At 40.2% G+C, this 26,058-nt stretch overlaps 2 protein-coding genes and 1 non-coding gene across 10 annotated transcripts in view; all 3 read right to left on the bottom strand.

Moving 5' to 3' along the window:
* The window catches only part of dennd4a (DENN/MADD domain containing 4A), a 23,020-nt gene extending 14,592 nt beyond the window's left edge, over nucleotides 1-8,428 (bottom strand). Inside the window, exons 1-11 of the mRNA XM_084933508.1 lie at nucleotides 8,190-8,428; nucleotides 3,373-3,704; nucleotides 2,964-3,210; nucleotides 2,789-2,858; nucleotides 2,495-2,664; nucleotides 1,466-1,704; nucleotides 1,278-1,344; nucleotides 1,125-1,183; nucleotides 857-1,001; nucleotides 551-726; nucleotides 198-298 (exon numbers count right to left, since the gene is read on the bottom strand). Coding sequence (XP_084789634.1) covers nucleotides 198-298; nucleotides 551-726; nucleotides 857-1,001; nucleotides 1,125-1,183; nucleotides 1,278-1,344; nucleotides 1,466-1,704; nucleotides 2,495-2,664; nucleotides 2,789-2,858; nucleotides 2,964-3,210; nucleotides 3,373-3,683 — 1,585 coding nt within the window. The 5' untranslated portion in view covers nucleotides 3,684-3,704; nucleotides 8,190-8,428. The remainder of the gene's footprint in view (nucleotides 1-197; nucleotides 299-550; nucleotides 727-856; nucleotides 1,002-1,124; nucleotides 1,184-1,277; nucleotides 1,345-1,465; nucleotides 1,705-2,494; nucleotides 2,665-2,788; nucleotides 2,859-2,963; nucleotides 3,211-3,372; nucleotides 3,705-8,189) is intronic.
* Nucleotides 8,429-11,862: 3,434 nt separating this feature from the next.
* Nucleotides 11,863-11,934, bottom strand: trnaq-cug (transfer RNA glutamine (anticodon CUG)). Its single transcript has one exon. It is a non-coding gene; the product is annotated as a tRNA-Gln (tRNA).
* A 4,109-nt stretch (nucleotides 11,935-16,043) lies between these two features.
* The window catches only part of megf11 (multiple EGF-like-domains 11), a 77,739-nt gene continuing 67,724 nt past the window's right edge, over nucleotides 16,044-26,058 (bottom strand). For 2 of the 8 annotated variants that reach the window (XM_084933517.1, XM_084933514.1), the window contains 11 exons: nucleotides 25,309-25,443; nucleotides 23,231-23,359; nucleotides 22,494-22,622; nucleotides 21,727-21,855; nucleotides 21,461-21,589; nucleotides 21,121-21,354; nucleotides 20,808-20,977; nucleotides 20,644-20,707; nucleotides 19,146-19,190; nucleotides 18,237-18,449; nucleotides 16,044-17,990 (listed from right to left, as the gene is read on the bottom strand). In XM_084933517.1, coding sequence (XP_084789643.1) covers nucleotides 17,815-17,990; nucleotides 18,237-18,449; nucleotides 19,146-19,190; nucleotides 20,644-20,707; nucleotides 20,808-20,977; nucleotides 21,121-21,354; nucleotides 21,461-21,589; nucleotides 21,727-21,855; nucleotides 22,494-22,622; nucleotides 23,231-23,359; nucleotides 25,309-25,443 — 1,553 coding nt within the window. In that variant the 3' untranslated portion in view covers nucleotides 16,044-17,814. Of the gene's footprint in view, nucleotides 17,991-18,236; nucleotides 18,450-19,145; nucleotides 19,191-20,643; nucleotides 20,708-20,807; nucleotides 20,978-21,120; nucleotides 21,358-21,460; nucleotides 21,590-21,726; nucleotides 21,856-22,493; nucleotides 22,623-23,230; nucleotides 23,360-25,308; nucleotides 25,444-26,058 lie in introns of all 8 variants that reach the window. The other 6 variants (XM_084933516.1, XM_084933513.1, XM_084933519.1 and 3 more) reach the window with 4 other exon arrangements.

Here is a 26,058-nt window from a genome sequence, read left to right on the forward strand (position 1 = left end):
ATGGCGAATGATATATGGTCAACATGCTCTTCTATAAAAGAACTAATCATTGCACTATTTTATTAACAGAACAGTGAGTGCATCCTGTCAGTTTTCCTGTAAAGCTGCCCATAGAGGCTGACTCAACAGACTCATGTAGCCTAAGCAACCAAAATTATTCATGAAACCACTTAGAGGATGACACAGACTGGACTCACCCTCAACGAGCTGCTGATAGAGCTTATTCAGACTATTGAGAAGATGCTTGCAGGCTCTCCTGGGCAAGATTTTCCACGTTAGAGCCTTCTTGTCATCTTTTCTGAAAGCACAACAGATGGTTGTTGTTACACGGGAGGGCAGTTAGGAAACAAAAAAGATACGAGGGAGGGAGGATTCACTGATTTCTTCACAGAATACCTTTTGTATTGATGTGGGAGGCCAGTGGGATCCAAACATGTTTTTTTTCTGTACAGTAAAAATACTTCACATTCCACCTCTTATCATTACATAAGAGTTGAGTTGAAGGTGGCCATCTAGTAGCACAGACTGGCTGCAGTAAGAGGTCACTTACTGGGAGATGGTGTTGGTGTCCAGATCCACACAAGTGATGTCAGCCGGGGGGACGTAAAGATCAAAGTACCGGGAGTCCATGCCCACAATGAAAGGGCATGGTGCACTAAGAACATCTGCCAGAGCCAGCGGGCACAGAGGGATGTATGGACATGGCCAGTGGAAGGGAAAAATCATCTGAAAGGGATCATAAGTAAAATTAATTACTATAAACAATATATACAAAAGACTTTTATGGTCCAATGAAAGACCTTAGTTTTAGTGCTACTGCCAGGAAAAAAAGAGGATTAAAAAAGACAATACTTACAGACACAAGGGCCTCGGTTACACTGGTGAGTACAGCGGGGCGCAGGGAATGAACCAGGATCTTGTGCTCTGTGACAGCCAACACGAGCAGAGTGGCAGCATTTTTGGGGCCCAGATTCAGGAGCAATGTGGAGAGGCTTCCCCCACTACCACACAAAAACACACAGCAATTTAAAAAAAACAAAACAAAAAAAACCCAACAACACAAGTTTTCAGATTAGGATTGCAAAAAATGCAAGATATTTAATGAAATTTATTGTTATCTTTACCTGAGTGGGAGCGGAGAGGACACAGGTTGGCTCAGCATCAGGCTGTCATGTGGAGACAGCTGTGGAAGACACACAAACAAAATTTAGTGAGTTAGAGCAAATTTAAAAAAGAACCCAGCCGTACAAAGTTGAAGTGATTTCTCATAAACTCACCTGGACTAGGATGCGCGGTCTCTGAGTGGAGGGAAACGGCACATTTTGCATGAAGTGAGAGATGTGCCTGTGAGTAAAAAATCAATTCAGTTAGTAAAGTTGTAACACTTCTTACTTTTGTATGATTTATCAGGCTGTGAGCTAAAGTGTCTGATTTGAAAGGGATAAAATCTGTAAAAGTTGCTAACTTTTCAATAGGCAGGGAATGTGGCCCAGAGATGGAGTATCGGTAGAGGAAGGTGAGAAAGCTCCTGAAGGACTGGAAGAAGGGCCAGTGGGAGAGCAAGCAGATGCTCTTGTTGCTGTAAACATTTCTGGTCTCGTCAGGTCTGAGATCAGAGCTTGGCAGGCCGAGCTGTGAGCGCTGACGCTCAGACAGGTTCTCCTCTGGGTAAGGCTCATAGAACTGGATAGCTGCTCCATACACCTGCACACAAAGGGCCCCCAAGATGATTGCGTGAAGAATGCACAATGCATCCAAAGGATGCGCACGCTTGTTATCCTAATGCAAACCCAACAGTAGCCACAAGTCCCTTGAGAAACACATTCATTGAGCATGTTGTGGCGGCTTCACAAGAGAATTTTCAACATAATAAATCAGCCCTTTGAAGTTCCTCCTCCCAAATAAATACACAAGTCATTCCTAGCCTAAAGTACCATGAGACTAGCCTGCAGACTAGAGGTTGCAGGCAAGAAGCAGTAAACACTGAAGCATTCAGCATTTAAAACTTGCACATCAGCCCAAGTGGTGCATGAGCCATCCATTATTCAAAAGATGAGCTACACACAGACGCACAATACAAAAAAATATTTTATGCTGCAGTGCTTTCAGACGCTAACAGGCTTTTGGTATTCCAAACACAGCCTTTAGACCATTTTTGATTCCAGTCAGAGTTCAGAAGTTGATTAAGATTGTCTGGTATTCTTAGAAATACAGCTGCACTTCATAAACAGTCCAATCCATAAGGGATCCTAATTCTCAGTGAGAGACAGAGGTGGAGCTAAAGATAGAGATGCTAGCTGAAATGAAGCAATTAAGGGAGATATTTTGTATGTGTGGTATTGTAGGGGAATCATTAATTGGTGATGATCTCACCGAAATGGCCGTAAGCTGAATGGAGAAGTGTTTTTTTTGGCCACTTCAGTAGGTGAGTACACAAAATAACAAGTAAAAGAAAAGAATACAAAAAAGCAACTACGTACAAAGGTGATTTTACCTTTTCTCCAGAGGCTCCCGTTAGTACAAATGTGGAAAAAACAGGCAGGGAGTGTTTGGTGTGTGCAGGCCAGCACTCGATCATTGCCCCCATGGGCAGGCAGAACATAGGCACTGACTCTGGCAGTGGAAAGGACTCATAGTCCTCTTCGGGGTACCTACACAAAAGACCTGGGCACAAACACATGCAAGAAATGTTAAACATATTCTTTATATGAATACTGATAATGACTGACACAAATCCATGACTAAACTTCCTTTTTCTTTTCACTGCTACAAACTCTGCACAGTTTACCTGCTTTGTATGCAATTGTGTTTGCTTTAGCCAGAGACTTCTTGTAACAAAGGTAGACCGAGGATCCCCACTGAAATACGGAGAAAGATAAAGTCCATCACATAGCAGCAACAATCTGGGCTGTGTGGGCAGACACACTAGGTTTAAGTGATTATTTTTCAGAGCTCTATCCCACCATGCTGCTGTTGAGGTTCTTGTCCACCTTGCAGAAGGTGTGAGGGGGCGTTTCCCCTTTGCCGGGGATGATAATGCAGACATCGGTGACAGCCAATGAGGTGTGTGGCTGGCTCTTTGGTGCACGGCGGTAGGTGATGTAGATGCGTTGGGAGGACGAGCTGCTGATGTTTGCAGGGCGGCCTGAGGGTGTGGTCTGAACGATGTGACATCCGGGTTTGAGCTTCTCTTTCCACTCATACAGAACCCTGAAATATCAGACGGTGTTGGTGACTTTTTATATTTTTGAAAACTGATCAAGACTTCAGACTGGAGCATGTGCATTAAAGCAGATTACAGTGACCCTAAGCGGAGGAGTTATTAGTGCTGCTGGGTGAGTAAAAGGTCAGTAAGTGAGGATTACTTCTTACCCGAGATCTGTCAGTGGAGGCTTATCTCTGCCTCGCTTAAAGCACAAGAAGATCTGTGGGCCCCTTAGACTGGCTCCATTGAGCTCTGCAGAAAGGCCTGAGGGGGTAGTTTCAACACAGGTGAAGCCTGGGGGTACCTCTTCTCCCAGAGAGCGTATCACGACAGCGACATCCGTGATAGGGGCTTTGGGTTTCACAGATTTGGGACCAGCATCATCAAAGTGTAGATCCTCCTCCAGAGGCTTGGATGAGTCGGTGAGGCCAGCAACCACAAAGTAGTCTGCTACACGAGGCCCTTTATCCTCCATCATTTCCCATTCCCACACTGTCGGCTGCAAAATAAAAAAGTGGAAGGTGCATGGGGGGGTCAACAAAGTGCACTCTATACACTGGATAACCCTTAAATGTCCTTACTCTGTATTTGCTGTTGTACTAGATTTGAAAAAAGAGGCAAAATGCAGCATGTAAAATGTACACTTCTCCTGCAGTGCATTAAATTGCATACCATACCAAAGAAATAGCACATAATGAGAGCACATGGAAGCACTTAAAATACATTCCTTGCTGCAAAAACATCATATTTCACCGAGAAATATGGGAGGGCTTGCAACCAGTGACCTTGCTATATGCCATGGCTGGTTATGTAAAACAGAACACATGCCTCTGTAGAGAAAAAAGAAAAAAGGTGCATATGGAAACTAGAATTGAACTGTAAGTGAGCACTCAGAAGTGAAGAGAGGGTACGTTGTTGCTCGGCAAGCAGCTTTTTCTGGGCTTTTACAGCTGTAATATTCAGACAGCATTTATTTTGGGCTCAAAAACGTCATGAAAATGAAAGGAATAGAGGGCGCGCCAGTGAATTAGCTTGTTCTGGCTTTATCACAAAGCATGGAACCCTGGAAGCCCTCTAAGTGCTGGGCCAGCTTATTGTGCTTCAGTTGAAGAGCCTGGTTTATCTCTCTCAGCAATTCGTCCACACACACTAGCAAACTGATAAACAGCTGCCTATTATTTTCCCCACTGGCGTATGTGGGAGGTAGAATAAAGTTGTCTCACTCCTTTGTGATGGATGTGTCACTGTTAGGAACCTTGGCACACAAGGAGCTATGGCCATATCTCATCTACTGAGGACTTTGGCTTCTACTGGCTTTAAATCTAATAGTCCCGTGTGTTGTTCCTCCCTGTGGCTGCGTGATGGTACAGACAGCTAAGCACTGCTTACAGGCTCAGAGTGCAAAACTAACTCCTAACACAAGAGCATGGAAAAAAGATAATTTGTAGAAGCAAGATACTGCAGCATGTTGAGTGATGACAGAGATTCAGTTGTTTACTGAACAAGATTTAGAATTTGGTATCTGACTGGCTTTCACTTTCAATCACAAGACTTTTTAAAATAATTTACCAGCAAAGATCAGTCCACTGTTTCATAAGCTTGTTTTTGAAATGATGACTCATCACCACCAGGTTCCTCCATCCTGACAGTCTTCCAGTCGACATTGTTTTTGTCCAATTTTCCATCAGTAGTCGATGTTTTTTCGCAGTTATTTGTGCTGAGCCCTATGGTTACGCGTGATGACTCGGCGTATAAAGAGCAAAAAGTTTTCTTGTTTTTTCAGATCTCCTTCAATACTCAATTTTATTCTATTGAAAAATATGTATGCATTCATTACACTGCCACTTATGCATTTTACAACGTACCATTTGTTCCTCTACGGTTTACTCAGGTTCTCAAAAAAGTTTTTTATTCTGAAAAACACTGATGTATATTTATTTTATTGCTTAGCTGGTCTTGTTTTTATGTTGCTTCTGCGATTCTACTTTTCAATGAACTATTCACATTATCTAACGGCTTTTAGAAACTTAAACTAGTGGACATTATTGTTGTGTTTTAATATTTGTAATTTTATTGTAGTTGTGAACCACTTTGTGGTCCTTAAAGGAGGTGTTATATGAATTAAAGTTTCCATATAAGTAAGTAAATCTTACTTACTTATCTGGCAGAATGTGATGGCTTCTTTTCCCATGTTAGATAATTTATATTGTTAGACATCTACATGATAGTTAATTTCGGTCTTATTTTCTAAATAGGTTCTAACTATTTTAGAAAATAAGTCTTTCCCCATTAATCAAATGAACAATCAAAGTCATGAAATATAATTACAGGTGAAATCTGTTTAAAACCAGGTGAAATGTTTGCAGACTTTGACCCAAAATAATGCTGCTGGAAAAGCTAGAAGCTATTCTTTTACCACTTTCTTTCCTGCCCCAGAATTTCTAAGCAGAAATTTGTGTGTCACACCTTTTACAATATCTCCAGCTGTTCATGTGGCACAAAATCCTTTGTAATCCAGTGCCGAATCCATTTTACCTAATGACCTAACAAGCCGAAGGCCACAATAATTCTGTTCAGCTGATTCACCTGTTCTTTGATCGCACACAACACTTACACCACATACCTGCTGCCAGTAGGTATTGCACAAATGCTGACAGCTAAAAGCTAGACAGATGTGTCATATAATACTCAAAAGGTTCTGGATTAAATATAGATGTAATCTCCTGCTCCAACCACCACGACATTACTGCGTCTATTCCTCCCCCTCGACAGGAAGTAGAGGCCTAAAATTATATCTAATCCTCTCCATAGCAACAACATTAAAACTGAGCAGAGAACAGAAGGTTGAACATTTCTCACTCCTGTGATGATACACAGTCTTTGGTTTCCTTTAATCAGAATGCTGTAGATTAATTGGCTTTGCCTGGACCAATGTGTCTGAGAAACATGTTTTACCAGATGGAGAATCGGCCACATTAATATCTTTTATCTGTTTATGTGAATTGATGTTTTTTTTTCCATGTGATTGTGGAATAGGAAACAAACACTCTTAGTAAACATGCCCGCCCACAGTGTTTCCTTTTTATATGGAAATGCTTTCTATTTCTTATCAGTGTGATATCATATTTAATACCACAGAGATGACTATGGTAAAACAGATTGGTTACTGGCCTGTATCATCCACTTTCATGTATGTGATTGTTCATCCTATCAATCATTAAGTGCATGTTCTAGTGACAAAATCCCCCCAACACATAAATCAAACTGACTCCATCACAAATATTTTGACTGAAATTTAATTTTGAAATGTTCTCGTATTATCTCACTTATTCTAGGCAGTCTCGAGTTTGCTAAACACTGGAAGTGAGCAAGTCACAGTCGCCACAGAAACTGCAATCGCTTCATTCACTGCATTTCTTAATAACAGGACAAATAAGGACACGGCGGATTTCCTCTTACTGCAAGAAAAGCAACTTCCCTATTCGCATCCACTATTATTTGCATGAGTCACCCCCAACCGTCCGTTTTGCAGTAATTTGTTAACCACTTGTGCCATAATGTTCCTAACATTTCCCTCTTAAGCATCCTCAAACCTAATATTTTCTTTTCATGGTATCTGAGAGCATCACACCTTCTGTGTATCTTCTTATGTTCTAAAACATGTTCTAAGATGAGTTTTTTAAACTTGCATCAGTCCTATAAAATTGTTGCATCATTTTAAACATTCCTTTTACATTTGTAGCATTTGTATGTAGCACGCTCTGATTATAGCTATAAACTAAAATGCACTGCTTCACATTTTAGAAGTCCCAACTGCCAAAGCTCTGCAGATGACAAAACCCCTAAATATCAAACATGATTTTGTTTGCACCAAAATATATTTTTAAGTGCTGGATAGGCATTAAAGCCAATTTCGGAAATTAGAATGAGCTTATATTTCATCTGAAGCAACATGACCGATTATTTATCCCCAGTCTCTTTTGATATTTCTTGCCAATAACATGTTTTTTTTTCTGTTTTGTTTTTTGTTGTTGTTTTTCAGAAGGCAGACATTAAACTTTGAAAAATCAATCCTTCCTCTTTCTGACTTCTGCTTGTGTGTTGTTGTAATTATGGCCCATAAGACAGAGGCAGTGGCTGCTGGACAGTCCGTGTAGGGCTGTGGAGGGATTAGAGGGCTGTGTTAACAGCAGGGGGGCAGGGAGGATGGGCAGTGATCAGGGAGGGAACCACCACAACATTTCACTAAGCATCTGTTCCCCATGAAGCCATGAAGACAACCCTCACCCTCATCAGCCATTTGCACTCCTTATGCTGGACAGGGGGGGAGCCCTGGCCGCTTGATGAGGAAACCACACACGCCCAAGATAAACAGAGCAGAAAGATGAAGGAGATAAGGTGGTGCTGAAAATAGGAGAACGCTGAAGGGCTTTGTACGTTAAGCTTGAACCGCACGTGCAAAAGGACTACTGGGTTAACCATAAAGTAAATGGTTAAAATTAAATAAATAGATTAAAAAAAAACAAAACAACTGGCTACAGCGACCATAAAAATAAAGGGGGTTTCTCATATGCCCACATCTAAAGAGGCCATCTTATGGAGCACCGACACGGGAGGCAGTGGAATAAGCCTCCATATGACTTCATTGTAACCAATGGGCGCAGTGTATACACAGAAAATCTCACACAGAAACCGATGCTCACCGCAAAGAATTAATCTGAGCTTGCATTGCATGAAGCTCTTGGACAGTGATATGACATGTTTGCCGTTAATCGTTCCAAGCAGCAATCCAACATTAAAATTAGCCTTCAGTGTATAACACACACAAACATAAAGCTACAAAAATGGGATCTCAGACTTATAATATTAAAAAAATAATAATAACACAAAAATTACTATAAGAACAGAAACTACGCTTGTATTTTTCTTTTCCTTTTTTCTTTATTTTTTAAAAAAATATTCGATAAAAGAAGAATCTACTCACATCACGACGAATGAAAGATGATCAGTCGAATATGAGTACACGCTGAAAATAAAACCCAGGTTCCCGTTGATGATAAATGTTTATTTCTTACGGTTCAGATTTAAATAAATTACCTACACATCTGTTATAATGTATAAAATAATAAAAAACCATTCACAGAGGGTTGGACCGACCAGAATAAATGGTGTATTCCCGAGCAGCGCTTTATCCAGACCTGCGCTGTTCACGTGACCGATTACAACCCTGACTGACGTCACTGATGACAGTGCTGTGACAGAAGAAAAACGTCTGTGGTTCTGAAGAAACATTTGGCGATACAGGTTTATACGGAACTGCACAACTTCCGAAAGCGCTACCACACCAAAAGAGTATTATTATTGTCATAAGCTGTACTAGTCGCATTTTGTCGCGAATGATTTTGTTATATTTATCTCGAAAGGAGCTATATAAATAAAAACGTACTTTACTTTCTTATTATTATTATTTTTTTGTTATTGAGCTAACATAAAAAACGTCTCTGATAAAAATATTACAGTATAACTTTACTTTTACAACTTATTTATATCACCGCAATAAGCTTAAAACTGTTTTTCTTTTCATTTGATAGCTCTGTGAAACTTCTTGCATACAAACATGAATCATAAATTCTGATGAGCTACACCTAGTTTTATTTAAATCTACTGAGTGATACAGTATTCCAGGATTTAACTGTATTCATCCACACCGCTCAGGCCCACAACCCCCCACCCACCCACCGCCAAAGACAGACAAGACTCTTTTGATTTAATAAGCAAAGTACATTATTTTATTCTTAAAGGGAAAGGGGGCATAGAAACACTTATTCATTTTGGTAGTGCATTCAGTATAATCTGAGAATATCACATATATTAATTATATTAATATAATTTTTGCAATAAACATAGGAATTATGGTGATGGTGGTGATGATGATACTTTATTGCCAGACAACTCTGAACTTCACCACATTATTATTATTATTATTATTATTATTATTATTATTATACAATTTTATATATCACATGAACTCATCTATGACATGATAATCAAAAGGTTGTTTTTTTTTCCCTCACTCAGCTGTTTAATGTTCAGTTATACCCAATGAAAGTGGGTTTATGCAGAGTAAAAAGTTACAGTACTTGACCATGAACAATAAGAACTATTGTCCTGCCCTCTGCTGCCCTTGTGTGGCGATTCCTAAGACACACAGTTTGGTGGAAATTTTCAAATGACCACATATTAACACTGGGAAACCCCATATAGTTCCAGTGGTGAGCAATACATGCACCAGTAGTTTTAAAAAGTTGCAGCTTCTCATGGAGCCCCTTGGGAAAATTAATAGTTAATTAATTAATTAATAGAACACATAGTTCTGATTTACTCCAGTTTCAGATATGGTATTGTCTCTTTAATGCTGTATTATATCTCCAAGATAAGGATGGCAACACTGCAGTTTTATTGTTAAAAAAAAAAAACAGTTATAGGCTGAAGACAGCTACTAAATCAAAAATGTTCAACATGGTATTGTAGAGATGTGCAGACTAGATGAAAAACATGATATAAGATTTGTGGCGTGAATGTGTTTGACAAGCTGCATGCTCAAATTGGATAATGTATTCATTAGCAACAGACAGTAGGTGGCTTTTCATTTGTTTCTGTGAGACTGCAGGCACACACCCCGACTGCACCCGTGAAGAAACATAAAAACAACAAGATATCTGATATATTCTTAGGCAGTTAGCAGATATGCTGTTGTTGGTATTTCAAAGGTACTGTACAGGTGTTAAAAATGACCAGGTTTTCTGTGTAAAGGCCTAGTTACTGATGTTAAGTCATTAAATTCAACAAATCAAAATGCTCTTCAGAGCTAAATGATCATCATCACACTTTGGTTTAGCATGAAAAAATATATATATCAGAAAGGTCCAAACGGTCCAAACGGATATTTAAGTCGAACTGCCTGAGAATATTACATACCATTTTTCTGTCAGCTTGCACTAAATTCTCTGCTCTGTGCTCTTAACTTCATGGTTATGCTACAGTGTTAACTAAAAACTTACAAAAACAACTGTGGGCCTTGACTAGGCATTTATTTGTATTTTTAGCAGATGGTGCTTCCCACCCACAAACACCTGGAGCTGCCAAAGAGCTATGTAGTGATGCAGGTTCAGGTTTGACTAAACACAGTATTTATTACTGCACTGGTTACCAGCAGCGCCGTCACTTTAGAGAAGACAAAATAATTATTTTGTGACTTCACATAAATTTCTTGCAATCAAAGATCAGATGTGTTGTTGCGAACACAGTTAAGTTCAAGTAAGATGAAGTGAGGTTCTTCCTGTCAAAGCACAACACAGCTGTCATACTGGGCTTTTTGCAGAAGCGTGAATGTGGAGTACTGACATCACCTGACATTTCTTGATCTCGGCAAATAGCTCAGTATGAGTTGAAGGGCTATAGCAGAAAAACAGAACATTAAGTATCTGTATGTGTTACCCACAATGAAATAACAAGCAAGCTCCAAAGCTGACAATCACTGAGATCGCTGCTGCTGTCAAACAAGAAAACACTGCATCCATGGCAACAGCTGATGAGTTATTACAAAAACCAAAACCCAAAACAACAACATCAAAAAAAAAAAAAATGAGGGAAGAAATTAAAACAACTCTTTTAAAAAATGTGTTATTGCAATATCTACACATTGGAAGGAAGGAAGGGTGATTTATCCAACCTAATGTATGAGCCTACTTTGCAAACGACTAACAGACTGAGGAACAAATACATTTTACAGGATTATCATTTTGTGATTTAATTCAGGATAATAGCTAGGCTAAAAAAAAAAGGGGGGGGGGGGGGGGGGAACCAGCTGTGTTGGGGTTATTGTTGAGCTTTGAAATCAGCCATTAGTGTGAATTGGTCTTCCTTGTTAGCCTTGCATTAAAGGCAATAGACAGAGTTTTATTTAATATCAGATCAGAAAAATCCAGGTGAAATTACCATATAATGATGTCTGGTCTTTGATCGCACAAGACTATTGTTGATGACATCCTCCAGAGGATTAAAAATAGTTTCGAAAATGAACATCATTACAAGGAGGAAATTAGACAAGAAAGTGTCGTTGAAAAATTCTACGTTACACCTCAAGCTTGGAAAGCGGTCATCATCAGCTGGTCATGCCAGCAGCACCAGTCTAATCAGCTCCTTGACTCACTGACACTTTTTCAGAAGTATACAGTTTTTTCAGACCATCAGGGAAAAGTTTGTGTTCTTTAGTTGAAAAATCCCTTGACAAAATTGGGACGTGAGTCAGTGATTTGACTTAGATTTTCAAAAACTGTGTTTTTTTTAATGATTTATGTTTTTCTACAAATATATGCACGTCAGACTCTTAAGAAAACTTGCAACGTGTGAGTGCATGTAAATGGTGAACGAGTCAAAATATTGCATACCTTCTGCAACTGAAATAAAAACGGAGGAGAAAGGATTTTTTTCGTACTGTGGAGATTGTTTGTAATTTCCCATTAGTAAGCTGAAACGATAGATATTAGATATATTATAATCTATTTTATAAGTATTGATAGACCTAAAAAGAATCCTGTGTGGTAAACTATAGACATTTTATAATAAAAACGAGAATTAAAGAAAAATAACTTTTCAGGTCCCACCGAGATTTGAACTCGGATCGCTGGATTCAGAGTCCAGAGTGCTAACCATTACACCATGGAACCACGTGTCAACGACCTGCTAAAATCATAGAGTGAGTCGTGACACGTCTTGTTTCTGCAAGCTGTATATTTATTGCTAATGTATTGTTTCCCTTGTAGACCGGAATAAAAAGACAAAACTTAGGCACTTACTTGTGACTGGCAGAATTACTTCAATGCCGCTCTCACCAGCACTCGGCTGCCTCCTGGTGGTCAACATGTGTAATTGCAAGAACCGCAGGTATTGATTTTCATTCCTTTTTCTGCTCGTCTTTGAGGCACATATGAGTATGTAAACCTCAAGGCGATTCCAATGTCTCCAGTCCACACTAGTAATAATGACCTAACCATGACTAAATTAAGTCTACAGCCACAATTTAGTGATCTTTCATTCCAAATCCTTTCCAGGAGGTGCACTTATGTAATTGTAATACTATGTTAAACTGCTGCTGATGAAACATCTTGCATTAGATCTTTTTGAAATACAATTAATTTAGATCTGAATATACAAATTTAACGATGATCTTTCTGCAAAGAGTACCTGATAATACTTAAATTAAAAAGTGCAACTGCACATCTGTGAGTTCACCACAGTTAGCAGGCCTATCACAAAATCAGTTTATGACTGAGATTGTTCAACTCTAGGGTAAATCTCCTTAGTTCAACCAATACCTGTGAAAAAAAGCATTATAGACCGAGGTGCAACATTACATAGCAGGACTCACTAGCCTTGAGCACTCGCAGGGTTGTAGTAATGTGGTTGCTCTGTCTCCATAAAAATAGTAATTTCTTTAAACCTTGAGCTTTGAACTCATATGGAAACATCTGTTCTCATAGAATTCTCCATTAACAGGTCTCACCAGTTGATTTAGACAAATCTTATGTCATTTCCTTTCCCGCCTTTACTTTGTTAACAGGCTTATTTAGTTATTGAGCAGTGTTTTAAGTGTCAAGCTTGGTTTTCATCTGAATTATATACAGACACAGAGGGAGTGAAAATGATCAACCTCACTGGGATGAATAGTGATTGTGCATTAAGTAAAGATCCAGCTCTGGTCTGATGGATAATCACAGTTCCTGTAGCAGGACGTGACCACAATAAAGATCAGCAGCTGAGCTCTGCTATGGATTTAGCCACAGCAGAGTGCAGTCAAATGGTGCATACTTAAATGAAAGCGCTATCACACCACAATTAATCCTGCTATCAGAAGTTCACCAGGAAAAATAGAAACTTTATCAGAAGTTGTTGTGTGTCGCTCTGTTCAAATGCTTCATGCAGACATAAATCTATTCCCTGGCTCTCAACAGCTGATGTCAGACTCAAGTGAAAGTGACAGGTTATTCTGCAGCAGCGTGGTCAGCATCCAGGTGCAGCTTTTCAGAACATGTAGATGTTTTCTTCCCTCCCCACTCTATGACAGCTTCTGTGAAAAACAGCTTTTGCGAGAGATAGAGCTGACAGGCAACTGCACCAGAAAGGCGTACGCCTTAGGACTGCATTAGAAAGTGAAAAAAGCCCTGAAGTTCTTCTTCAGCTCAAGATTTATCAACGTTGTACGATGCAGACCGAAGATATGCACACATATGAATCAAACCAATGACACCGCTCACATTTAACCAGTTGCAATGAGTTTGTGTCGTGTGTAGTTTTTGGTAGCATTTGCATGTCATCTTAGCGATAGCTGGAAAAGCTTTGCATGAATTTTGATAAAACGTGGTAGGGTTGTAGAGTGGGGTCATGTTAACAATCCATTAAAATTTGGCTTACATCCACCAAGGTCTTCAAGGTCGAATGAATGATTTATCCCTTGTAAATTGATAAAAAAAAAAAAAAAAGCTTTAGAACGTAGAAAAAAATGATCCTTATAAGTGTGATGTGTCAACATATAGAAACTACTGTAAAAATATTTTAATATGTCACATATGACCTCTGACCTCACGGTTGTTAGATTAAACTGAAGGTCAAAGTGATAATAATCCTATACACTGTTATTTAAACCCATGCTTCGTACTGCTTTTGCTTGCATTGACAGAAGGGAAGGTATACAGGGAATTACATATGGGGATATAAAAATATCACGTTACTCTAGTCAAATAACCTCAACGTTTCATCAAATACCTCATCATTAAATCTGTGCCACCTTTGTTTGTACTGGTAACATTTAGGAAATGATTCTGTTATACGTGGATTTTAAATACCGCATTACAGTTTGCATCCAAATATCATGTCACGTTTGACCTCTGACCTCACTTTCACATTTCACATCTGCCTTTCTTACATCTTTAAAGAAAGTATTGTCAAGAGAAAGAACGAGCTGGTTATTCCTAAATCAATACCTTGTTTGATTTATTGATCATTACCTACGCCTACATTATCTGTCTAGCTGCCCTTCTCTGATTTTTACTGCACAACTAATTTCTTAAAGTAGTTTGAAAAGAACAAAGAAAAGAAAAAGGAATATATACAGAATACAATACTATTCCCCTAAAAGTAAATACTACCCAGAGAATGAGCTGCCATGCCAGAGGTTTGTGCTCTTGGAGTGCTTCTTGTTAACAAAGTGAAAATGCCCAAAAAGTTCTCTGCAAGTTTTAACTGCCCACTGAAAGACTAGCAGTAATAAAGGAGAAGAAATATGTTCAACTGTGAAGATTATTTCAATACTTTGTATAAAATGTAGTTTAAAGGGAAACAAATGACTTCCCGTGAGACAGCTGACACTGTTAAATTAGGATTAATGGAGAACAGATGTGAATGTGCCACTAATATAGTTGCATATTTGATGGCACCCTTTACACTGAGATGTAATATTCATGTAGGTGGCAGAACAAGACTCTGGAAATTAGAAACATTTTCTTTTTGTCTGTCACAGTGACTCAGCTGAAAGAGAGCACACGCCCCCAGCAGCAATAATGATACCTGCATCTGAACACACAGAACTTTTAAGCATTCAGTATCTGTCCAGCTTTTAGTCAAATGAAGGTTTGTTGCCGTCTGTAACTCTCTACATGGTCTGACCTCTGAGAAATCACATAAAGTATTTCAGTTTGGAGAGGCTATTCAGCAAGCCAAAAAGAAGAAGAAAAAAATCGACATCTCTCAAGTGCTTACCGTGCTACAGTGTGACCTCTTCCCTTTATGCTTCTTTTCTTCCACTCTAGCTCTCTTTAAAGTCGGCTGTATTTGGTCCATTAGTTCCTTGACTTAGTGACTGCATTTCCTTTCCGTGGGGCATCACTCAGGGCTTGTTGGCTGTCAATTGAGTGGAGCTCAAAAAACCTGCTCCTTAATTCTTTGGTAATGGTGACCCGACACCCTACAATTTCTCCACGTTCCGGTAATTATGACAGTTATGACTCTTTTTTTTAGTAAAGCAAGCACTATGGCCTTTTACACTTGAGAGACACAGAGTTATTTCTATAACTTCATATAGACAGATACGGTAGTCACATTAAATGTATTTGGTGATCCAACAGCGTAAATTATTTAAAAACCCCGTGCACTGAGACAAACTTAACAGCTCCAAAAATGTGTATCTTTACTTAACTCCAACAGGTCATCATCTCAGCCTATCGTGTTCATGAAGTAGACTTCTGAGCACCAATTACAACCATCAGCGATCCTGGGCGCAGTCAGAGATGAAAAACAGGCTCCACACTTTCACCCAGAGTAGCAGTAAAAAAACCTGCTTTTCTGTTTTTCACTCGTCTGCACAGTCGATCAGGAAATTACTCAAAAGAAAATGTTTAATTCCTGTGATTTCATTTATATAGCTGTCAAGTAAATCTAATGAAAGTACAATAAATGCGGTAGAATAAAGGATAAAACATTTTCCTCTGTGGTGTAGCGGATAAATTTACGTGCTGTGCAGAGCTGAAGCGTACGTATGGTGTAAATCAGCTTGCTTTGCCTGGAGGTCGCGGTGGCGGTGGCGAGTAAGCCTATCGCTGGTCTAAATCATGTAGTTGTCCCCTTTCTGCTTCAGTCTGCGCACAGCATATAACATCGGAGGATTTAACAGAGTTTCTATTCATGAATTTCACCCAAAGACTCATCATTAAGCCACCTGATAAGATTTGTTGTTCACCAGACCAGAACCCTTCATTAAGGGTATTAACCTGACTGAAACGGGTTTCTGATGGCAGAATAGGCATTTAATTTGAAACTTGTACCAAAACAACAACCTGCTTTGATATGACAGCAGCTAGAAAAACCTTCCTCGGAGGTCAAATAGTCACATGGTTTATGATCCACTGGTCACCACACTGGTCAAAGATGGGATAATGTTCAGCACTAATGAAACGCTGTCTGTGCATCGATTGTCAACATGTTATTGCTTCTACATAGGGTGAAATGGAATTCACATAGTGAATGAGCAAATTCATCTCGATAAATAAATAAATAAATAAATATGCTCTTTTAGCCTGATACAAACATAAATTTTGGATTTAGAAATGGATTTGTTTCCCTTTCTTTTTTCTTTTTTTTTTAAACATATAATTCCCTTTTGTAAATACTGCACAGGATATTTGTGGGTCTTAAACTGCTCATGTGAAAGCCTTTTTTTTTCTCCCTTTTTCAATTTACAATTTGACAGAGAGAGTGAGAACATTTTAAGTGACTTCAAAAACAGTTCACAAAATGACACTGATAATTTCACAAGAAGATAAATTGTGTTATCTACATCACCGGGTATCCATGCTTATCTTTTTTTTTTTTATGCTAGAATAACACTGATTTTTTTTGTTTGTTTTTTAAAAAGGAACACCATCACTAATATAAAACAATCCAAAAAAAAAGCAATTATATTTATAAATACAAAAAAAGTCTAAGCCAACTCTTCTTATGACCCACTATTTTTCTTTAAAAAGATGTAAACCAAAACATTTGCAAGAAAAAAAAGAAAGAAGAAGAAGCTTTCACGTACAAAACAACACAAGATCAGATCACTTCATTAGTGTGGGGAGAAAAATCCAAACTTTAGACTTACTGTTACTTTCAGCAATGCAATAAATGCATGAACACTGATGACCTGAATACATTTCAAGATACACTGGGCCTCATTAACACTAAAACTAAGAGAAGCTCTTTAGTAAGACACAGAGATCACATGAGTATTAACTGTGATTGTTACTGGATAACAGTGAATAAAAAAAACCCAAATACAATATTTTACTATTTATCCATGCTTCCTCAGACTTGGCTCACTCACAGCAAAGTTTCCTTAAATTAACATTTAGTGGAGGTTTCGCTACCTTTGCCTGCACTTTTCTTCACTTCGGAGTAGATGATCGTAAGCACTTTGTGGCAGCTGTGCTGTGATATGCAGCTGCTTCACAGAGAAAATTCATAAACACTATACATAGCAGATCTTTGCCTGCTTAGATATGGTGAAGGCTGTTAAACCTTCCTTCCTGTGGAGAAAATCACTTGTGTTTTGCGGGGACTTTATAAACGCTTGGCTGCCCTTGAATGCAAACTTATATGATGGGTTAAAAATCAGAGTGAAGAGAGCTCTCTCCAGGTAAATAAACTGTCCACCCACTCCATGTATACTGTCTTACAGGGTGCTTGGAAAGATATTGTTCCACTTCAGCAGGTCCATAAAGAGGCCAGCCAGCAGTTTGTGTGATCAATTATATAAGAAAATACAATGAGTGAATGATCGCTGGTGTGTGGGACACTCTATCTCCCCCCTTTCCTCTCTCTGGGCGATAGAATGGGCGCCAGTGAGGGAGCTAAAGAGAGCAGGGTCCAGAAGAGCTGTGGCTGTTCTTCCATCTCAGCATGTCAGTATCTAATTGAACACACACAGAGACAAAGGGAGGGCCGTTGGTTGAAAGGTGGCTGGATGTTTCCCAGATGCCGGCACGCAGTCAGAGGCCCGGAGGAGAGCGTGCCTTCTAGAGCAGAGAGCTGGGGCTTTCTGGAGGCGGTGGGGGTGTGTGCGTGGGGCTGTGACGCATGGGTAGTATGTCATAGTGGCTGGGGATGTGGCTGCTGCGGGGAAGGTCGTAGGGGCTCTGGGAGAATCCGGTGGCCATTCCATTGGGCCCCTGCAGAACGCTCACTGTCGGCTCTGTCACAGTTTGGGGAAGGAGGAAGGAAAAAAAAGTGGGAGAGATACATAAGAAGGTAAAGTGTCAGGCACAGGCTGAGGAAAAAAAAGAGACCAGAGAGGTACATGCAACAGAGACCACATATATTTTCTTTTATCAAGGCGTACAAATTCTGTACAGGATCACAGTATGGGACATGACCAGAGAGGCCATAAGCTGCAGGACCCTGCTGAGCTCCACACACAACACTCCAACAACGCACTCACCAACATCATAGACATTCCTGCTTGCACTGCCCAGGAGGGTGGCAGTGCCTCCAAAGGGCACTTCACGGTGGGAGGGGGATTTCATCTCCACATAGCTGCTCTCTGTGTGCTTGCAAGCCAGCCCTGGTGGGTCTCTAATGGTAGCATAAGGATTCTCACTATTGAGGGAGCAGGAGCTGTTGCTGCACATGGAGCTCTTGATGTAATCTGCAGCTGCCGCAAGACAAGGACATATTTAGTATCAACAGAGATGAAGTGCCTGCCACTGACTTTTAACAATGGCATACATACTGAACTCTGATATTAAAGGACTAAAATTTAAGCTGGTATCAGAGCGTGACCAGAAGAACGGAAGCGAAACTCGTTGCCATTCTCAAGAAGCTGAACTTCTTTTGTCTCGGACAGGTGACTAATGGTGGTACGTAGTAATCAGAGTACAAAGGGGAGAGAGTGGAGGACTCGTCTCATCCATAACAGTCTCATCATACTGATAAGAGGGCTCATTAGAGACCGCAGCAAAGCTGCTTCAGACCACTCTCCACACCCTTGGGTTTCTCACATTCACCACCGATTGAACAGTGTGGAAGACAAAATGACGTATCAGGCACGGAGCCATAGAGAGCAATTACTGTTGGAATAAAACCTCAGCCCACCATGATCTTGTCCAAAGTGCAGTGAGTTTTCACATAAATTACAGAGACTATACGGATGTGGGATTTTGGGTCAGAGAAATAGCTGTCTCAGAGGGGAACACGACCCAAATGGGAAAATGGATATATGGGCTGTTAAGCATAAAAGGATTTTGTAATTTAGCTGCTAGTGAAGCTGAACAGGATTCCATATGCAGAATAGGTCTTCACAGACACGCATGCAGCACACAGCAAACTGTCCCTGCTATTCATTTCTTACCTTTCCTGGAGCCTCTTTGTGTCTGTGCCTCACCCTGTTGAACATCTGTAAACATGTCAAAACAACAAAGTCAGACATCACATTAAATTCCCAGAACGTGTGAAGGTTGACAGGCGACGTCTCATTATAGTGAAATATTTTTATTTTTTTATTTTTTGAAAGGATAGGAAGAAAATGATGGTGATAAGTTACTGCCAACAACAAAATACCACAAAAAAGAAAACAAAAAAAAAAAGCCAAGTACTGTGACTACAATAGTTCATAGCTCAGTAAATAAAAACCACTTTTTGACTTCCCATTACAATTGATGTGCTTTGTACGTATAAACTAAACGGGGGCTCCGACTTTTAAAGTCAAGCATGACAAAGAATTAATTATAGATATTAGGTTTTTGAATGGACATCCAGCCTATTGTGATTCCCCGAGCGCTGAACACTGTCCTTTTTGTCAAAGCTGCTGGCATCTCACAGATATGCACAAGGTGTCCTCTGGTGTCTGTGCATGACCCACTTGGTTATAACGAGACTAAGACTGCTTTCTCGCTCCAAACTTGTTACATACAGTATTGAATCTAGTAAAGGACTGTGCACTCTTTTCTAAAGTTAAGCAAGCCTAAGCCTAACCAGGGAGTGGATGCAAAATTGAATTCAGTGATAGAAAATAAAGCAAAACAAAGTCCAAAAGACAAACGCTCCCAAAAGGGACATGGACTGCAATCACTACCTACTGAGGATTTTATCAGTCTTTAAAAAGGGGCCCAGTTATCTCTTGGCATCTTATATTGCAGCACTTCACGGCAACGAAGCAAAAAGGACACCTTGTGCGTATCTCTAGGACACCAGTGGCATCTGACAGAACAGCAGCAGTTGACGCCTCAGGGTCAGAATGCATTGCAACAGTGTTCAGCGTGCCTAAAGTCAGGACATAAGCAGTAAAGAAAATAATAATATTAATAATACAGTATTTCTCCAACAGTATGACAATTCACACTGTCATTCATTATCTGTGCACCATACCTTATTCTCCACTTACAAATGGTTACCTGACAATTACCATTAATATAAAAAAAAAGGACTTTGATGTGCTTACATCAAACTACCCTTTAATTTGTTATAAGCTATTTATGAAATGCTAATATGCTCCTTTTAAATGCCACACTTAATTTTCTATCGTTCACAGCATGTGAGTGTAGTGTTTGACCCAATGTAAGCCTTCATAGAAAAATGTGCCACCAGGGGAAGTGAAAGAGGACTAATGAGCGCATAGTGACCCCTATTCATCTTCGCACCACTGCTTTCGCTGCATATCTTATCAAAATCAGAGCAAAGGTTATGTCTAACAAGAGACCCCTGGTTCATCTTCATTCACAGCAGGTTAGCGCCAATAAAGGGTGTGTGAGAACGACACGTGTGTCTTTTGCCCTTGAATTGCTGGTTCTGTAAGGTCCAAATTCCAGATCTACGAACTGCGATGTAATAAGGGAGAGAAGAAAACTGACCCAGGTCATTGAGGTTGCAGTAGGCCCTCCATTCAGACCCATTTCTGCTCTTCAGCGTGTTTGACTGTGAAAAGAAAAAGACAATGTAGTGTTGATTTTGTACTGCAGCGTGTAATTTAGAAATTGCAGTACATTTTGTGTGAAGACATGGAGGGAGTTCATACTTTGAGGGTCAGAGTGCCATCCAAGTTGCTGGAAATGGTTGAGACCACGTTACACTGAGCCACGGTGTGGTAGCTAGGGTTGGAGAAGCACTGGCCACTGCTGCTGCTGCTGTTCTGGCTCTGACTGATCTCAGGAGCACTGGTTCTCATCGCGACAGTACTGCCACACTCTGAGGATTTACACACAGAAAGGTTCAAAAGCAAAATGATACCTTTTTACATTTTTTCCCATTTTAGTGATATTGCATGGGGTGTAAGCAGTTTTAATACATATATTGTAAGTGATGGAAAAATGCACATGTAAGACTCTTACCAGACAGAGAGTAGTCAGTGTTAGTAATGTGCATGGCCTGTGAGTACGATACACTTGGCTGGATCTCATGGCCCTTGTCCCTCTGCCTCTGTCTGTACCACACAAACAGACTAAGCATAGCCATGATGATGAGGAGGAGAAAGATGATGCCCATGACAGCCCCTGCCGACTGGCGCTCGGAGCCTCGTGCTGGACTGATCTTTGTGTATGGGTTCAGCTCTTCCATCATCAGAGCTGCTACAGAGAAAGCAGAAAAAGTGGGTCGTTTAAACAATGCGTACACATCTGTGTTTGAGCGATAATACCCCGTAAAGCCTCGGCCATCTCAATCACCTCTCACCTTGATCGCAGCGGATGCCTTTATAGCCAGGGCTACAGTAGCATGTTCCAGTCACATAGTCACAGGTAGCATTGTTCAGGCACTCGCATAGCTGCTGGCAACCATATCCAAATGTACCAGCGGGACACTCTGCATGACAGAGAGGCACATTATTGCACCCATCAAAATTAAAGCACTTACAGAGTGGGAGCCAAACTGTTTATAGAACACACACTCATCTACTGGGTAATTTTGCTCAGAGCTAAAATGTGTTGTGCCTACTCAACTCTGCTCACAGCTCGTCCCAATGAAGCCGGTTCGGCAAGCACACTGGCCAGATATGTGGTCACAGTCTGCACCGTTTTGGCAGCGGCAGACTTCGGAGCAGTCCCTGCCGTAGAACCCTGAAGGACAGCCTGGGACAGAGATGTATAAAATGTTGGGGTGGGAGGAGTGGTGAAAACAAAGAGAGGGGAAGACAACATAGAGAGTCAAGGTCAAATCGCAAAGGAACGAGGAAATCAATATCACTCAATGTCTCTGCTGCATACTCAATAAGAGACAATGTGAATGAATTGAAATGAAACATTTCCTGCTTCTGCAGAAAATGCTGTTATGCTGTCAACATAACCTAGAGGTGGAAATAAAGAAGAAGACAACTGCAAATAGTAAGAATCTATATGAGAGAAGAGAGGGGAAAACAAATGTAATTTTCATGCACAATAGCAGGAGCTCCACACTGCAAACAATATTGAATAAACCCCTCGAGGTGATGGATAATGGAAGTTCAAATTAGTGGACTGATATTGATGATCTGCTCTATCCCTGGGTAAATGACTGGGATGTATTACAAACATTAATGAAATGACCATTAGTTCTGTTCTGCTATTGCTCTCTCTCGCTTTAAAAAATAATAATAAAAAAATAGATAAAAACATCCAGTTTCCTTGTAATCAGAAAAAAAGTATTGTTTCTCACTTGTCATCTGCTGCAGTTCTATTAGACTGCCAGTAGATGACACTGTGTGTCTACTAACTGGATGGGAGAAACTCACGCTGTGTGCAGTAGAGACCGGTCCAGCCGGGGCTGCACCTGCACTCTCCATCATAGGCACTGCACTGGGCTCCATTGTGACAGTTACACGAGTTGAGACAATCAGGGCCCCAGTGCCCAGAGGGACAGGCTGCAGACGCCAGAGACACAGTCAAACTCATGATCACGCACTCTCCCTTACATACACTACGTCCTAGACATGCATACATGAATCACATAACACATATGTTTGAGGAAAAGTCCAGATATTCTCCACGCTTTCATACAATATGTTAAAATGATACATTTGGAAGAAAATCCAGTTTTGTCATTACCCTTCACAAGCCCACAAGTTGTAGTGTTGGAAATTGCTGTCAGGTGAATATGTATGGAGTATCACCCGTGTGATCATTAGTTGTTGTTGTTTTTTTAGTTTAATAGTTAATGCAATTAAAAACACACACACACACACATCAATTTCCCATGCCATGGCAGCTCAAAGTTCTGCTAATGATCTTTGGCCTACAGTTCTGTAAATCAAAGAGCATAATGTATTACAACAATCATTTAAGCAAGCTGTGTGTTTTACATCAGCTGGTGCTGAGGGTAGTTCTCTCTGTGTGCCGGGTCATGAAGATGATTAATGTGTATGAAGGTAAGGGTGAGAGAGAAATTAGGAGTGGAGACAGACAATGAGAGTGGGAAAAGTGGGAAAATGAGCAAATTACAGAGTGGATGAAGGAAGGAAGGAAGCCATACCCTGAGAGCAGTCCTCTCCTATCCAGCCAGGGAAACACTGGCAGGAGCCATCAATGGGGTTGCAGGTGCCGTTGTTGGTGCAGAGGCAGATCTCGGCACAAGCTCTCCCGTACCTGCCACTTGGACAGACTGCAGAACAGAAAGAAACAACACACCACTTTACGAATAAACAAAAAAAACTGCTCTGCCTCTTTTAAGATTAGAAAAACCCATTAACATTATGACACTAAACTTAGGCACATTACTGTGAACACATTTATGCAAACACACTGATTTTTTGAAAGGTTGTGTAAACATGTTCCTCTAATGGATGATATCCTTTTATTTGAGTGGACACGAAATGATCTGCTTAAACAAAAGGAGGAGTCAGTCACTGCCTCCTGTGGCACAACTGCCCCATTTCCACTGCTTAGAGTGGAATGAGTGATGTGCCAAAGAATTAAAATAGACCATGTACACAGACCACTGTATACATTTTTTATGAAATTAATATTTCAATGCAACCAGGCACTCTTCAATAAGAAATATTATTTCCAGTGAAACCTCATTTGTGTTTCCTTGTTGGACCATGGGACAAATTAAACCAAGGTGTATCTAAGTATCAGGATCAGGGAGCTGCAGTGCCAGCAGATGCAATAAACGTTTCACATAAAAGAATAGCCACCGTTAGGAATATCTGATAAGGTGGCAGGCTGTGAAAGAGATGGGTCTGACTCATTATCATGGGGGGTGATTTTAATGATTATATTTCAACTGGTTTTTCCCTCTTCTTGAGAGCTCTTTCAACCTCTTTCAAGCAGGTTGTCATTAAGCCATGAGGTTGGCTCCCCCATACTGTTGCTTCTGGGGATTCAAGCCTCAGCTCACTGGGAGAGCTTCATTAGGCTGGGACTTTGTGTGCTGGACAGAGGACAAGTGAGGACACAATGGGGCTCAACAAGAGGATAATGTGCATGATGATGGCCACCTCCGTCCCTCGTCGCCTAACGCCCGCTCACCAGTAATTATGGTTCAGACAAATTAGGACTCGTTCTTGCTTTTACTTTTCCCTCTTCCTTCAGCTAAGCTATTAAACTTTTATTTGTAAGACATTGCTTAAAGCCATGAAAGAGAATTCAAAAATTCCTCATTGCCTATCTGTAATTTATTAAAAAAAAGAGGTAAATTATTAGAGGAAAAAAATCTACAGCGCATTTGTGTGAAGGTATCTCTTCTCAGAACGGCGGAGAACATTTTTAATGCGGAACCACTGACACGACAAATACAATACCTTGTCACACAAATGAACTGAAATCAGCACGCTGTTCAATGGATGGACAGTGTGGAGACAAAAACTACCGTGACACACACATAGTATACATTCATTCTCTTTCTCAGTTTCCTACTAAATGTTCTTTTTGACCAGACATATAGCTAAACGTCTTGCAAAAAACAAAACCCTCTTTGTAAAACATTTATCAAGATGTCATCACGCTACAAGAAGTAGTTGCTGAGAAATGTCACTTATAAGGAATAAAAAGTGCCAAACCAAGTTGTTTTCATATAACATCCTCAGTAACGCCATAAAAGAAAAGTTGCCTTGAAAACAAGTTTAACAATAGAAACAGGTGTGTTTGTGCATTTTTTGTCTGTATATTAATGAAAGCAATTTACATACAGCTCCTTTTGCAGAATTAGGCAAGGGGACAGCAAAATTTACTTAAAATATTCTTTGTCTAAAAATGTGGCTCTTAGCAATTTTCCGTCCTCTGTTGAAGGTTGTTTTTTTTGTTTACTTTTGTTTTTAGCTTGGGTTGCATCGATAATAGTCATATTTTAAAGTTTCAAGGCTAAGATGCTAGTGCGAGAGGCAGCAGGTCATCTTATTAGGACCAGTGTACAAAGAGAGGACTTAAACAAAATTTACAGGAACAACATGATCAGTATTATTCCCTTACAGATTTTTGTATTTTATACAAAGGCATTTTCAAAAATAACCAACAAAAAAAGAAAAAAAACACTCAAACTTCACAGTGAATGAATTTCACTGTACGTGAAAGAGCAGGGTAAAGGTCAAAAGGACATAGAAGGCTACTTGCCTTGGTTGCACAGCGAGCCGGTAAAGCCAGACAGGCACTCACAGTGGCCCGTGACATGATGGCATGGCCCGGTGCTGTGCACACACTGTGGACACGACTGGCTGCAGCGGTGCCCGTAGAACCCCGGAGAGCAGACTGCAGGCAGCAGAGTGTGGCAGGAGAGGACAGAGAATCAGTCACCAGTGTTGGATGAAACAAGAGGTATATAGTAATGAAACAAAGCATGACAAGAGTGATCAAGGGAGTGCAGAAAAATCAAGGCTGCGAGAAGTAAAGCAGAAAAGACAAGGAGCGACAGCAAAGGCAGGGGAAAAGTATAAAAGTCAGTCTCCATTGTAATCACTGCCATTTTATCTGCAGCCAGAGACAGAATAGTAAACGAGTTAAGAGCATAGTGAGTCTGTTTTACGTCAAGTCATGAGAGCAGCCTGATGATCTATATATGTGAGGAGACACACAACTGTGTTAATAATGCAAATTTCATTGAAAGAATGTGAACCGTGAGATATATAAACGGCGGTGCAAAAGTTATTATATAACACTTTATGCAAAGATTGTGCAACCATTATAAAAAGCTGCAATTTATATTAAAAACATATTTTCATTCCAGCGCTACACATCCAAAGAGCGCCTTAGGAATACTTACACTATTTTCACAGCCAGTGATTTGGAGAAAACTGTCAGGGGACAGCTGGGTATTTCCAAAATAGAAACCTTTTAGAAACTGACAAAACAACCTCAGTTGTAGCT

The sequence above is a fragment of the Perissodus microlepis genome, chromosome 7 (assembly GCF_051167445.1).
Source record: "Perissodus microlepis isolate ML-2025 ecotype Zambia chromosome 7, ASM5116744v1, whole genome shotgun sequence".
In the NCBI taxonomy this organism is placed as follows: Eukaryota; Metazoa; Chordata; class Actinopteri; order Cichliformes; family Cichlidae; genus Perissodus; species Perissodus microlepis.